The sequence below is a fragment of the Lacerta agilis genome, chromosome 3 (genome assembly GCF_009819535.1).
Source record: "Lacerta agilis isolate rLacAgi1 chromosome 3, rLacAgi1.pri, whole genome shotgun sequence".
NCBI classification, from domain to species: Eukaryota; Metazoa; Chordata; class Lepidosauria; order Squamata; family Lacertidae; genus Lacerta; species Lacerta agilis.
In genome coordinates this window covers 91,161,922-91,177,424 of record NC_046314.1, presented here as the reverse complement: position 1 = coordinate 91,177,424, position 15,503 = coordinate 91,161,922, and the positions used below count along the sequence as shown (strand labels likewise).

Genomic DNA, 15,503 nt, shown 5'->3' with positions numbered 1-15,503 from the left:
AAAGTGTCTGATTTTTACTATTGTTCAACAAGGGTGCAGAGGATGGAAGCAACCCTGTTGTGACTGTGTGAACTAATGTGGCTGCTACATCCACCCAAGCCGTAATTGGGTTTGGGCTGTGTCTGCAGTATGTATTCTTTATTTGCAAACTTGCATGATGAACGTGCTTGGCAATTTCTCAGGAAGCGGATCACAGAACTATAGGCTTTAAAACATTTGGCAAGTCATATGTACCTTTTGTATTTTGGCAAGAACTCTGCACCTCGTACAATAGTTTATAAGGACCACATTCTGCTCTCAATTATTGCCAGATCCAAACCTCATTGAAGCCAAGGGAAAGACCCCTGTTGGCTTCTGTGGCTGCAATGCCATTCCCCTTTGCAATCGCACACCATTACGCAAGGCTGGCCGACAGAAGAGCAGGACGTGGATGGTTTGGCAGGTAGGCCCGGTTGCCTAAAAAGGCCTGCTTGAACCCCTGTTGAATGACATCCGTGCAAAATGTGCTGGAGTGGCTTTGCAGCAAGTGATGGACAACCTGAGTCACTTTCCCAGAAGAGAGAAACAAATACATAGGATTAGTTGACACCAGAGCTGAAAACTCAAGTTTTTCCCCTTCCTTCCACGTAACATAAATGGCTCTCTCCCATCCCTGCTTTATCTTCACAACAGCTGGGATAGCTTAGGTGGTAGAGCATGAGAATCTTGATCTTAGGGTCATGGTTCATGTCCCACGTTGGACAAAGGATTCCTGCATTGCAGGGGGTTGCACTAGATCAGGAGTCAGCAACCTTTTTCAGCCGTGGGCCGGTCCACCGTCCCTCAGACCATGTGGTGGGCCGGACTCTATTTTGAAAAAAAAATTATGAACAAATTCTTATGCCCCACAAATAACCCAGAGATGCATTTTAAATAAAAGCAGACATTCTACTCATGTAAAAACACGCTGATTCCCGGACCGTCCGCAGGCCAGATTGAGAAGGCGATTGGGCCGCATCCGGCCCCCGGGCCTTAGGTTGCCTACCCCTGCACTAGATGGTCCCTTCCAACTCCACACTTCCATGATTCTAACCTTCTGAGGCAGGTTAGGCTGAGTGATAGAGACTGGCCCTTCAGCTCTCTATATTGGACAAACAGGCCAAACCCTACGCCAAAGGATAAATGGACATAAATCGGGTATCAGGAATCACAAGACAGAGAAACCAGTAGGAGAACACTTCAGTCTCCCAGGACATTCTATACAAGATCTCAAAGTAGCTGTCTTACTACAAAGGAATTTCAGAATTAGACTGGAAAGAGAAGTTGCTGAATTGCAACTCATTACCAAACCATGGAGAGACCTGGTCTGAACAAAGACATTATCTCATTATACATGACAAAGCTATCTTTAGCCATCTCACCCCTTGCTTTTTCCTGTAAGACCAATTGCAGCCGTTAACAGTCGTCAACAGGTTTTCCACACCTATCAGCCTATCACCCATTCCCACCACGCTTCTGAGTAATACCCCTCCCCACTGTCTCACTATATATAAGGGTCTGGTGACTTCTGTTTCAGTGTATCTGAAGAAGTGTGCATGCACACGAAAGCTCATACCAAGAACAAACTTAGTTGGACTCTAAGGTGCTACTGGAAGGGATTTTTTATTTTTTATTTCGTTTTAAAGCTGATAATAGTTCTGGATTTCATTTGCACCACAGAATTGGGGGGGGGGGAGAGAGGTGAAACTCCTCCTCTTTTGGCACCATGATCCTGACAGGGATAAAATCTAGAAATGCAGCCACACAGCAGATGCTGTCTAGTTTGTCCTCGATGTACCTTATTGGAAAGTTTACTAAATTGATAGAATCAAGAGTTCCCTAGTGCCATCAGCTCTGTGGGTGTGCATGAGTCTGTGTTTATGGTGTGCCTGATGTAACTTAGAAGTCGACTTGTAGTTTAAAGTTGCATTCATGTCTGTTTATTGATGGCGCTGGGTTCAGAAGAGCATTCCTGGGGATGTTTTCTCAACTTGGTGACCTTAAAGAATGTACAGCTGAACTCTGTATTCTCATCATACACTGCTCACAGATAGTCGGTTATATAACCAAGTAAGCATCACCTTACAGTATAGGTTTCGGAGGTTTGCATGAGGTCATCATTTTGTACTTTGGGTGTGAAACAGAGGGAGGGGTGGTGGTACCCATAATGGTGGTTGTGGGTAGGGGGATAGGGCACTAAGGTGGGGACACTATGTGGGGAGACTCAGGTGCCTACAGGCCATCCCATTAGGCAGGTACTTTGTGGAATCGCTGCTGTGCCCTCTGGCCTGCTAGTATTCTATTGGTTCACAATGAAGTCTCACACACCCACCTTTTGATTGTAGATGAAGGAGGCGACGTGGCATGTATTACTGAGATCTGGATGGAACTGATCTAACCCAGCTTTACCCACATAGGTACTTGGTGCAGTACCAATTTGTCGCCCTTCCTTTATTCAGCTTTAAAGTATCTTATTTTGGTATTTATCGTATTGCAATTGTAGCTCATTGTACTTGACTTGCAACATAAGATGGGAATTTGCATGCATAAGATGGGATGTTGCACTTTTTCCTGTAAGTTAAAACATGTCAATGCGACACTGGCAGCGCAGGTCAGGATTGCCACTTTTACAAGCAAAAGCACTGGGCAAGTTGGGATGTCACAACAAACCATGGTTTATCTTGACAAGAGCGAGCAGCTGTGGGCCCTGGGTTGGTGTGTTCTGTTCCCCACCTCCTCTTCCAATGCAGTCATGAGGCGGAGGTGGGAAGGTCTTGTTTCCTTTTTAGTTTTCATTTTGCCTGAATCTGACAAACTGTGGTTTGAAATTGGCTTGTTTTAACAAACCATGGTTACAATTAGGATTTGGATAGCACACGAAAGTGTGGTTAATTTTAAAAAAATGAAAGTTAGAGACCCCGACTCACTTTGTCTCTTTCCCATCAGTGTGCTGTAATGGTTAGCTACAGTTTGAGAGACTAGAGTCTAAATCCCCACTTGGTGACCTTGGGGTAGTCACTTCCTGTCAACCTAGCCTACCTTGCAGGTTTGTTGTAGGGATTAAATGAGAAGGTGGGGAACCATGTATATGCCTTGAGTTCCTTGGAGAGAAAGATGGGATGTAAATGAATGAACCATGGTTTAAACTGTTAGTACTATCAGCCTCAGCTGATCACTGGACAGGAGAGTATCTAGCCCATGAAAGGCATTTCCCAAGCCCTGTGCAATGCAAGCCTGGCACCTTGGCAGTCACCTGGGGCACTTGCCACTAAATCTGGCTCTGGGCACAGATGCTGGTACACTGTTAAAGCTAAGCAGGTCATGTCTTAATGATGGAAAGCAAGACTAGCATTTTTATTTTCCAAGATCTTATTGAATTCAATGAATCACATTGTCCTGTGGAGAATTTTATATGCTTTTTTGAAAAGCTAACACACTCTGGGTTATATCAGAAATACGTAAAGCAGGTCAACTCAAGTAAAAGAGGATGTAGTCTGGGTTTGAAATGTGCTTTTATTTTCCTCCAGTGTCCCGGCAATGATGAAATTCTAACCCACTTTGCTGTGGTTTGTAGTAACTTCTGGCCTTGAAAGCCTGGATCTCAGTTCTGTTACCTCTTTGTAATGCACAGAGAGATCGAGCCAGGGGGGAAACAGTTCTGGGATGAGCAAAGAATCTTGGAGCCATGAGTTAAAGCTACTCTGATCTTTAAAACCCTAACCATCCTGCCATATTCATTTGCAATACAGGAACACACACAGCAGCCCAGATGAAAAGCAGGATGCCACCAGGTCTGGTTGCAACAGTGTTGGAAATTTCGTTCTATATATTTATATCCATATCTACTGTATGTGATTGTTTGTAACCTGTTGGGTGCTGCAATTATTTTCTGTACCATTCTGTACCATTGCCATCTTGTTTTGAACTAGTTTTGAGCTAGTTTTTCTTCTCAGTGAAATCCTGAAAGCCCATAACCAACAGAATGCACGTTGTCTTTTCTCGTTTGCAGGTTCTGAAAACCAAAGATCTAACATCACCTATGCAGCGCTACATTGATAGCAAGGTAGTTAAAACCAGAGCTGAAGGCGAGTGGCTATCTTTCGATGTAACTGATGCAGTACACGAGTGGCTCCACCACCGAGGTGACTGGATTCTAAGACTTTGATCATTTAGAGCCTGCCTATGCTAAATCTAAATAGTTTCAGGTCTGCACTGGATCTAAAGGCGATTTCCCCTTCCTTCCCTTGTGTTTTGCAGACAGGAATCTTGGATTTAAGATAAGTTTACACTGTCCATGTTGCACGTTCGTGCCTTCAAATAATTATATCATCCCAAATAAAAGTGAAGAGCTAGAGGCAAGATTTGCAGGTAATGACAAAGCATAAAAATTAAAATTGCTATGTGATAAGTAAGAGGAGTTTTTACAGTACATGGAAAATTCAAAAACCCAGTTCATTGAAAAGATTGAACTCTGTGTATTTTGTGCATGTGTGTCTGTGTGTTTTTGTGTTTGTGTGTAGAAAGAGTGATCTTGGTCTCCTTCCTGAAAGAAAGCTCACCAGTTTCTCTAGTGCAGCTAATAGGGAATGCTCATGGTAACACCAAAGTTTATTGAAGCCAAATACTGTTTGGATGATAACTGGGATTCCCCAGAAGCATGATGCAAATCCCTGACTGGCTCCACACCAAAATCCAAGTGGATTTGTCAACTGAATCAAGTGGGAGCAAGTGGGTCATGGTTATTTATTGAGTACTAGCAAATGAGAACAAAGGAAACATTTGTGGATAGATTTTTTTAAAAAAAAATCCACAAGATGGTTTCAGGGTGGACTAATTTGGAATTAAAAATCCATCTTTCAACAATAAAGGAACCCATAAATCGATTTAACAAAAAATTACAACAAAATTGAGAGGAATCAAACTCAGTGATAATTTAAATTGCCCGAGAAATCAAGAAATCAAGATGAAAGGTCCCCATTCCATTGTCCCTGAGTTTGCTGCTTTTGCGTGTGGTTTAATTTGTGGGGTCTCAAATAATGGGATCTGGAAGAATGAGTGTGTGTTTGTGTACAGAGATGGGGTTGTTGTTTTTTCTTTAGGGATTATACTTGGGTGGGTTTCAGTATCCTGTCGAAATTTATTTCCTGTTATCTTCTAGTGCAATCTAACCCCATACAAATCAATGCGTCTATTGTAATACTCAATAGTATTGAGACTATTGTTTTCAGCCTTAGACTGCAGTCCTAAGCATACATATTAGGGTGTAAGTCCTATTGTGCTCAGTGGGACTTGCTTCTAAGTAAGCATGCTTAGGATTGGACTGCGCAGCATTTTTAGCTTAGATGAGTAGAAGGTATCAGAAGTGTAGAGTTAATATTTGAGTTAAATAAATATCTAAATGCATGTTGTACTGAAATAACTGCGAAAGAAAAAAACTTTAATATATTGTATTACAACTGACTAAATGACTAATCATGAATACAGATGAAGTTTATGATATAGTTCATCTCCTGGCATTGTTATGTGCTGAAATTGCATTTTATTTTATTTTATCTGATTGAGGGCAGAATACGTGTTCAGTTTGGATACTTCTCCAAACCACAGCTTTACAGATTAGGAACGTGCCATGGGTTCACACAGCCTCCATCTTCTGTTGTACACCAGTTCCAACTTCCATTTCTGGGTTGTTCTAACCATAGTTTGCCATGATATCCTATGCCGAACCATGATTAGTGCTACCTTACAAAGCATGGTTTACAAACACATTTCAGATCATGGTTTGGTGTGCAGCATTAACCATAGTTTCTACAACTCAGACGTCATACTATAGTAAAATAAAGATGAGTGTTGGTGTGTGATGAAGGAAGGCAGTGCTGTAGAACCCTCCAAACAAAGGTTTGGAAGGTTGTCTCAAAGGAGCCACAGCGATCAACATAATGAGAACTTCTTATGAAATTTACATATGCACATCAGCATGCGATAAATGCTCCCACCCAATGCCAGTGCCCCCTGATTTTTTTTCCTGTGGTTCGAGTTTCTTGTAAAAAGTTGGTTTATATAATTTGTTCCAGAAGAGCAGCACAATATTTATTACCAAAATGTATTTTTTAAAGGTATTGATGACTACTACACATATCCCAGTGGTGAGAAATCTTTAAAGCCCAGTAGGAAAAAAAACAGTGGGAAGACCCCACATCTTCTGCTAATGTTATTGCCCTCCTACAGACTTGAGTCGCAACAGTCCAGTCGGCGGAGGAAGCGTGCTCTAGATGCTGCCTATTGTTTTAGGTAATTATGGATTGAGGCGTTGTCTCTGCCTGTCTGCCTGCATGCATAGAAATAGGTTAACATTCATAGAATATAAATACAGCCCCATAATTCATTGATTCCATAAAAAACGATAATGCCTCTTGCTGGGTATGAACGAAGAGCAGTAGTTGAACACCTGGGTTCTTATAGTCTTACTACAACTGATTTAATGTATCAAAATCTGAATTTTGTTCCCAGTAAATTCCTTTATCTCCTACTGGCCTTCGTTGTAATGAAGGGACCACATTTACTTCCCACTACCCCCACCCCCGCGCAGAAAACAAAAAAACTGCATAGACATTGTGGCCAAGTTTAGATGTAGCAGGAAACTGTATTTTCTGGCAATATGGAACAACCTGTGATGAGCTTTGGGCTTGCATAGTACTGTACATTTGTATCTCTCTCCTACTCCTTAACTCAGTGTTTCCCAAACTTGGTCCTCTAACTGTTTTTGGACTACAATTCCCATCATCCCGGAACACTGGTCCTGCTAGCTAGGGTTTGTGGGAGTTGTAGTCCAACAACAGCTGGAGACCCAAGTTTGGGAAACACTGCCTTAACTCATAAGGAAGCTGGTTTGCTCTAATAGCTCACCCACACTTCTGAAGAACCCAGAGTCTGAAACAACAGTTTGAACCTGGTATATCGTCACTAACCATAAGTTAAATAAACCATAGTTCCCTGAGTTCTGGTGTCATGGGAAACAAGCTAAGCTAGCCCACATCCTATGCACACCTGCTTAGAAAGTCCCACTGAGCTTGTGAGATTTTATTTTTTAATACAGTGCACAGGAAGGCGCTGCAGTATGCCAAGAGAGAACCCCTGGTGTGCTCCCAAAACTTAAGTGAATAAAAAAATGAAAGTCCTGTAAGTCCCTCTGCAGAGCAGGTGGCCCACTGCATCTCTGAATGATTTGCTGTTCTAGTCTTGCTTCCCACCAATCAGCCTCCATTGGAGACAAATAAGCTGTCACGTTTCTGCATTGCGTTTGTTTGAATAATCCATTCACTCCTGGTGGAAAGAGTAGGGATTGAAGAAGGCATTGATTTCCATTCCAACCCATGTTCATTGCACACAGCACTGTTTCTGTTCTCCTGCAGTTCAGTTTCTGATGTGAAGTCATCTCTCTGCTTGCCATGGTGGGACTTTATGAAATTAATTATGTAAATAATTATTCACTGGATTGATTACTGGCCCAGACAGATATAGAACTCATTCAACCAAGGAGAGGATCCTGGTTGGTCCAGAGTCCTCTCCCAGCCCTCTGGTTTCATGTAGGAGTTCTGTGGGGGCCTTTTCTTTCATTTACTGAACAGGTAGCCAACTGGAGGTTACAGGGATGGCCCACATACTCCCTTTGCTCATGCTTTTATCTATTTCATTAACAAAATTTATATACCACTTCCCCAACAGAAGACCTGGAAGTGACTTACACTGGACAATATAAAATATTTGTTAACAGATACTAATAAAAGTGTTTAAAATATGCAAGGGGGTTATTATTATTACCGCAGGGATAGCAAACAGGGCACCCTCAGATGTTGTTGTACTCTAGCTCCCATCATCCCTGACCACTGGACAGGCTTGGTCCAACAAGATCTGGAAAGCTCTACATTGGCTATGCCTGTATGTTTCTTACTATTTTGAAAGTAAATGTTTTTTTTATCTCAATATGAAGTGTACCCCTAATTCAGAAAAAAGGCATCCACTCTGAGAATCATAGTATTTTAGAGTTGGAAGGGATCCCAAGGGTCATCTGTTCTAACCCCCTGCAATGCAGGAATCTCAACGAAAGCATCCGTGGCACATGGCCATCCAAGTTTGATGGAACACTGCATGGGGCTTACAAAGAATCTCTGTTTAGAGTTGCATTGAGCTGAGCTTCTAGCTCCCCAGCCCAGTTTTGGTGGCTGTGACAGTAATAATATGCTTGTCTGCAATTGCATTTTCAGGAACGTGCAAGACAACTGCTGCCTGCGCCCATTTTATATTGACTTCAAGAGAGATCTGGGATGGAAATGGATACATGAACCTAAAGGATACCATGCAAATTTCTGCGCAGGAGCTTGTCCTTATTTATGGAGCTCAGATACTCAGCATAGTAGAGTAAGTCTCTTCCTTTGCGGGGGGGGGGGGGGTTAGATTTGTTTCCTGATAGAATATTAACGCTATATTGGGTGGGGGTGGCTGCAGAAAAGCAGGATTTTTGATAATAAAAACAAGTTGTCCTCCCCCTGCAAACAACCCCCCTGACAGCTAAGTGTATTATACTACTGTATTATTGACATAATACATTTCCAATGCAATAAAATTTGGCGCTGCCAAAGTCTTTTAAAAATAACTGGTGCAACATGTCTAGTCTGCACATCAACTGAACATATTTCAAACACAGGTCTGCCTTAACAGCTTGTATTTTTAAGTCCAGTTGCATAGCACACTCTCTGGCAGAATATCCTCCATCTCCCATCACGTGGCCAGGGATTATGGGAGTTATAGTCTGGCAACATCTGGAGGGCCACAGGTTCCCCATCCATGCCCTGAAACAGTCAGTGCCCAAGCAGGGCCAGGGCGATTTCATTCCGACCTCAGTGCCTTCTCCCTGCTGAAGCAGATGCCTGAGGAGTAGCGGCAACAGTTTCCTGGGCCTGTCCTGTTCTAAAATCAGTTTAGGCTCTTCTGTAGGCCAGGTTTTGATCTTCCACACGGCCCTAATGCACTGACTCCACCCATGGAAGTCATTCTAGGGCAGGCCTGCACAACACATGGGACTTCTATGTTGCGCAGGCCTGTTCTAGGGAAAGAAATTCTCCTGGGCGGCTGTGATCAGGATTGGGTGCGTTCCATGTGCTGGCTTGTGAAAACCCAGCACAGAATCTAGGGTCTGGCACACACTTTGGCATTCTGAAAATCCTGGCTTTTGTTGCTAACACAAAAAGCCAGCTTTTCTTGGTTGCAGAGAGAAAGCTTGAAAGATTTGGGGCAGCGCCTGCTTATTTGAGGAGCTAAGGAAAGGTTGGGAAGGGTGGCTCTTTGTGTGCCCTTTGTAATTCCTCTGTCCCCAATTCTACACCTATAACCTCAAACCCCATTGCCATTTTTTCTCTGCTCTGTCCCAGTGCCACCTCAGCCCTTTCTCTCCGTCCTATTCCATTGCCATCCTAGTCTCCTTTTTAAATGGAAACAGTTCTAATTCATTGTAAGCCCAGGTTTCAAAAGAGCAAAATGCTCACAGGAAGCTGCCTCATCCAGAGTCAGACCGTTGGTCCATCTATCTCAGAGTGGGGAACCTTTTATGGCCAGATCCTTATCTCTGGGTGATGGAACCTGGCACCTTCTGCAAAGCACATGCTCTGTCTCTGAGCTATGCCCCTTTCTAAAATGAAAGTGGGTATAAATGATTGTGGAATTCACTGTTAACGGAAGTTAGAACTCTCAGTGGCTACGCGTCACAATGGCTATACAGTGGTACCTCGGGTTAAATACGCTTCAGGTTACATATTCCGCTAACCCAGAAATGACGCTTCAAGTTAAGAATTTTGCTTCAGGATAAGAACAGAAATCGTGCTCTGGCGGTGCAGCGGCAGCGGGAGGCCCCATTAGCTAAAGTGGTGCTTCTTCAGGTTAAGAACAGTTTCAGGTTAAGAACGGACCTGCAGAACGAATTAAGTACGTAACCAGAGGTACCACTGTATGCTGCTTTTAGTATACTCTTGCATAAAAAGCTTTTGGATGGCAGCTATGGGAGAGGATGGTTGGCCCCGTGTCTTGCCTGTGGTCTTCCCAGAAGCAACTGGTTGTCTGCTATGAATGAATGAATCGATTAATTATGGTCCACTATAGAAACAGGATCCTGGGCTGATAAGCCTTTGGTCTCATCCAGCGTCCCAGTTCTTAACGTTTGTAAAGCCAAGCTGAAATCCATGGAACCGATGAAATGTGATGCTGTGCTGCTGAGCATCTGGAGGAAATGCCTTCATCTCTCTTTCCTCTCTTTCCAGGTACTCAGCTTGTATAACACTATCAACCCAGAAGCCTCTGCATCTCCATGCTGTGTATCCCAAGATCTGGAGCCCCTCACCATCTTGTATTACATTGGAAAAACGCCCAAAATCGAACAACTTTCTAACATGATCGTAAAGTCTTGCAAATGCAGCTAAGGGATATTCCGAAGCAGCACAGCAAGTGCATTTTCCCCCCTTGGAAAAGAAAGGAAGAAAACAAAACATAAGGAGAAGAAATGTAAAGAATACATAGGGTCAAGCAGTGATTTTTAAAAAAAAAGAGAGAGAGAGAAAAAAGCGGTACTAGTCCAAATCGTTTGAGAGTTTGTTTCATTGTTTTGCGTTTTGTTTTCAAAAAAAAACAACACAACCATCATCTGAAGCAAAAACCGTGAAGGCCTTATCCTACATTTCAACTACTTGGTTAGTGAGATAGAGAAGAAGGAATTTTCTTTAATAAAAAAAAGCAAAATAAAATAAAATAAAATAAAAACCTTTTTAAAAAAATAAACACTGGAAGAATTTGATAGAGTTCTTATGTGAAAGGAAAAAAACAGGAAAAATATCCCATTCCGTGGAGTTGCTGTATCTGTTCTGTGGCTTACTTGACCTCCGTGTTACGCCATAGATGCTCTACCCATTCCCTGTAGTTCTTAGAAATCAACAGCGCATTATTTATTTTTGTGTTATATGATCAAATGAGGGAGCATGTCATTGCCATTGGGGGAGGGGGGAGAGACGAGGGAGCAAAAGAACAAACAAAAAAACGGACAGACCAAATAAACTGCAAGAAATCTGGTTTAATCCCTTAGGAACCTGAGCTCAAAAAGAAAAAAAAGAGATTTTTTTAAAAATCCTGCAAACTGATTTGTTTAGCTCAGTTCAACAGTAGTTCGCTATTTTTAAGGAAGTCTGCCGTAAAAAGAAAAAGCCAAATACACCGTTGTTTTTCTTGCCAAGAGCCTAGGAAGGCTTGATACAAAGCCTCGCACCATTTGTTTTTATACTGAAAAGCTTAACAATAAAGGACATTTTTGTTTCAGTCTCAAAGACAAGTCTATTAAGATTCTTTTAAACTTGCAAACATACCACCACCAATGACTGTAAATGAACTAAACCATCAGTTTAGTAAACCAGTGAATTATTTAACTTGTACTGGTCTAATCTTCAGACCCTAATATGTTGCTGTATAGCTATTGCTTTGGGATTGTTTTGTTTTGTTTTGTTTGTGTGTGCGCAGGTTTCTTTTTCTTCTTCTTTGTTTCGTATATGTAACCGTACCTATAGTATTACAATAGGTGGGTAGTAAGAAGCCAGCTTAATTGGAAACATATCTGTAGATCTCTATTGTAAACTATTAAAAAATTAAGTACTTTATGTGTAACGTGTAAATTTTCACCATATTTTTGTACTCTGTTAATACTGTCAACTCTGAAGAGTTTGAACTTAGGGGCTCTTGTTGATCACTTGGAATTGTGTGTTTCCCTCTAGCTGGCCAGTATGAGTAAAGCCCCTGTTTTTTTGTTTTGTTTTGTTTTGGTTCCCCCCCCCCTCCAAATTGCACTACAAATACATGTTTTGTAATAATTGCTATACATGAGCTTTGTATGTTGTTTTTCATCCTGACGATATAAGCTACCCGACTCCAATTTCATTCTGTTTCAGAAGAAGAAAAAAAGGTAGAGTAAAAACAAAGCAAACAAAAGGCAAAGCAACCACCCCACCCCACCCCTGTAGTCATACGGAAGGCTTCAAAATGCTGAAGTTTAAAATCTCTATTTGGGTGCTGGAACAGAAGGCAATTTTCTGTTTTTCCGCAGATGGCAGGGACAACACAGAAGCAAAGACTTCTGCACTTCTGGACTTCTCATTGATCTGCTTGTATAAGCCATTCATTGGTCTTATCAAGTTGTAGTCACCCGTAGTTTGTCAAAGGGCACATCCAGCCACTTCAGATTAGCGTTGCGGTGGTGCTGGGGGTCTGCATGAGACCGTGTATATGCATCAGTAATATACAGGGGAAAGGCCACTTACACGTGCAGCCTCACTTCTTCCACTTAGGGGGATTGATTAGTTTCTGTTCTGTTTAATTCCATAACGGGTTATTGGAGTCAGTTCAGCCAGTCAAAATGAAAAGAGCAAAGTCACACACTACACCCCCATTCTGATATAGCGGTTTGAATCTTGGCTCTGCCGTAGCACCCACTGGGTGACCTTGTGCTAGTCGCCTTTTCTCAGCCTAGCCTACCTCACAGGGTGGTTGCAAGGATATAACAGGCATGTGTGCCGCCTTGAGCTCCTGGGAGGAAAAAGCATTCCGCTTTGCAATCCCAGACAGTCCTGTATTTGAAGGGCTGCTGGAATAGGCTTCTATTTGAAGGAGTCCTCTGTTGCGCTTGTCCAGGCCAAGCTTGGCTTAAAGAGAGAAACAGGAAGGAAGACTCTGAGCCATAAAGATGCCCAATAACCCTGCACGTTGGCGATATGTATTGTTTATCTATTTAAATTAGAAATTATTTCCAAAATTTGCATCGCGACATAAATTAACACATGCAAAGTCCATGCAAATCTCTTGTCTTTTTTGTGATGTGTAAGTGACCAACTTAGCTGCTAGATGGGGAAGGAGAAACATCTAGCTTGCCTGCGAAGATTTCAGGTTTGTTTTTAAAGAAAAGGTTTGCAGCTTGTTCAAATGGGGGAATGGTATTGTGCTGCACAGTTGTGCTCACACCTCCCCACATAGCCCAAACCTGCTTCCCTGCACATACAGCATCAGCTAGATTTGCGCATCACATGCCCAAATCTTTAGTCCTAAATAATCCAGGGTGCGTTTAAAATAGGGCCTTTAAATTGATACAGTCAAGGGTGTGTTAGGTTTCAAGATTGAGGTTTGATTCATACTTTCAGGAAGGTTTGAGTTTCAGAGGAACACAAGCCATGCATATTGGAGCTCACAATGAGGTAAATAAATTCAGCCACAGGGTGCATTAGTTGTATACTTGTATACTATTAAAATAATCCATGTTAAAATCACATCATTTTAACTCTGAATTTAAGTAAATAACATTAAATTTGTTTAAACTGTCACCAGTAGTGCAATCCTACATATGTTTCTTGGGAGTAAGTCCCACTGTGTTTTGTGGCGCCTACACAGCCACAGTGGGAACACAGCCTTATTCTGACAGCCTTTTATCTGACCCAGGTGCCAAACTGCTAAAGTGCTTTTCCCCAAGCCTACATATATTACATTTTGACTTGAGGGCTACAGACTCTGTCCCTGCAAAAGGACAAAATCTACCTGTAGGACAGTCATTTGAACCCAGGGTTATTATTGTTCAGCTTTGCCTATCTTATCTGGAGATGATGAACATTTGTTTTCAAAGTTGTTGTCTGCAAATGACCAGTTTCTCAAATGATTTATAGGATCAGGCCTTCCATCTCTGCATTTTTATTTTGTCTTACATAATTTATTCATTGCTTCCCCTGATAACGCCTTCCTCTTTTTCTTCATTAAAGTGCAAAAGGAACCACACAAAAGCTCCTTTTTGTTCAAATTATTTTATACTATTTTGAAAGTAGTACATTGGCTTTCATCAAATACATTCCGTTCCTTCTTTTCGGAAGACACGTGAACAAATGTGTTTTCATATGTGTTTTCTGACCATTCCAAATGGATTCAGTCAGTGTCCAAAATCTATCTTCACAGTACAATCCTGTGCATGTTTACTCAGAAACAAGTCACACTGCATTCAGTCAGGCTTGCTCTCAGGTTAGTGTGCTTAGCCAGGGGTCAGCAAACATTTTCAGCAGGGGGCCGGTCCACTGTCCCTCAGACCTTGTGGGGGGGGTGTCTGACTATATTTTTGGGGGGGGGGAAATGAACGAATTCCTATGCCCCACAAATAACCCAGAGATGCATTCTAAATAAAAGCACACATTCTACTCATGTAAAAACACCAGGCAGGTCCCACAAATAACCCAGAGATGCATTTTAAATAAAAGGACACATTCTACTCACGTAAAAACACACTGATTCCCGGACCGTACGCAGGCCGGATTTAAAAGGCGATTGGGCCGCATCCGGGGACCCCTGGCCTAGTCCGTGCTTACTTGGGAGTAAGCCCAATTGAACAAAATGGAATTTACCTCTTAAAAGACATGCATAAAACTACATTCTTTTTTTAGGCATTGTCAACATCAACCAACTTTCAGACATTCACTATTACGTTAATGATATGAATGGTTCTGCTTTAGTGTCTATAGGAATATGATAATGAAATGAAGATGTCATTTCCCTCTAAGAAAACAGTCCAGAAATAGGACTTCCAAATATTTTATTTGGAAATGGGGATTTGGTTGGGTCTTGTGTGATATATTAAGTGGGTACATTAGCCATACTCTAACTTTCTCACATAAGAGGATTATTTGCACTGGGCCAAATCATGATATATGCTGAATCAGTTCATGAAACACTGAAACAGAGGTACAAATGAGCCCTTTCCCCAAGAACCACTCACACGAAGCCATGTTCGCATGCTGAAGCCACACCAACCAGCCCTGCCCCCAGCATCCTGCATGCTGACTTGACTGCTCTTGGCATCCCTAGTACAGCATGAGCACCGGGAAATCGGGGAGGAGTCACTTGGCATGACTCCACTCGCACATTGATTCAATGTGTGGGTAGTTCTTGTGAGGAGGGCTGTTGTTGCAATAGGAATGACTGGAAACTGAAACAAGTTTTCCAGAATAATGGCCACACTCTCGTTCTCCGGAGGCTCATAAGCTTTGGATCAAATGTTACAGCTCTCGTGTGGAGACTGCCAAAACATGGCTCAGTTGCACTCCATGCCGGCTGTGATGTTTTGAAAGCTGCTTTCCTCATGGTTCAACCAAATAATGTGTAAATGCTCAGAATCAACACTGTGCGAGTTGGCAGCCTCAGAGGCTGATGTGGAAGCTCTTCACATTCCTCAGGACAACCTTTTGAAAAGCGGTTTCCAACTGTGATGGCTGCCATGTGGATTCCCACACTCTCCACATGGAGCTGGAGGTCTAAGTACAAAATCCCCAAGAGAAGACCAGACAGACATTTCTATTCCAACTCTAGTCTTGGCAGTAACTCTTACTGAAGTCAGTGCAGGTTACCTGGAATAGGTATCTAATAGCTCAGTTTCA

General features: G+C 42.3%; 1 protein-coding gene across 2 annotated transcripts in view; it reads left to right on the top strand.

The window, feature by feature from the left end:
- Nucleotides 1–10,511, top strand: part of TGFB2 (transforming growth factor beta 2) — a 78,472-nt gene extending 67,961 nt beyond the window's left edge. Inside the window, exons 3-7 of one of the 2 annotated variants that reach the window (XM_033144764.1) lie at nucleotides 4,028–4,160; nucleotides 4,276–4,386; nucleotides 6,132–6,306; nucleotides 8,280–8,433; nucleotides 10,326–10,511. In XM_033144764.1, coding sequence (XP_033000655.1) covers nucleotides 4,028–4,160; nucleotides 4,276–4,386; nucleotides 6,132–6,306; nucleotides 8,280–8,433; nucleotides 10,326–10,484 — 732 coding nt within the window. In that variant the 3' untranslated portion in view covers nucleotides 10,485–10,511. Of the gene's footprint in view, nucleotides 1–4,027; nucleotides 4,161–4,275; nucleotides 4,387–6,131; nucleotides 6,307–8,279; nucleotides 8,434–10,325 lie in introns of those variants that run through there. The other variant, XM_033144765.1, reaches the window with a different exon arrangement.
- The last annotated feature ends 4,992 nt before the right edge of the window (nucleotides 10,512–15,503 follow it).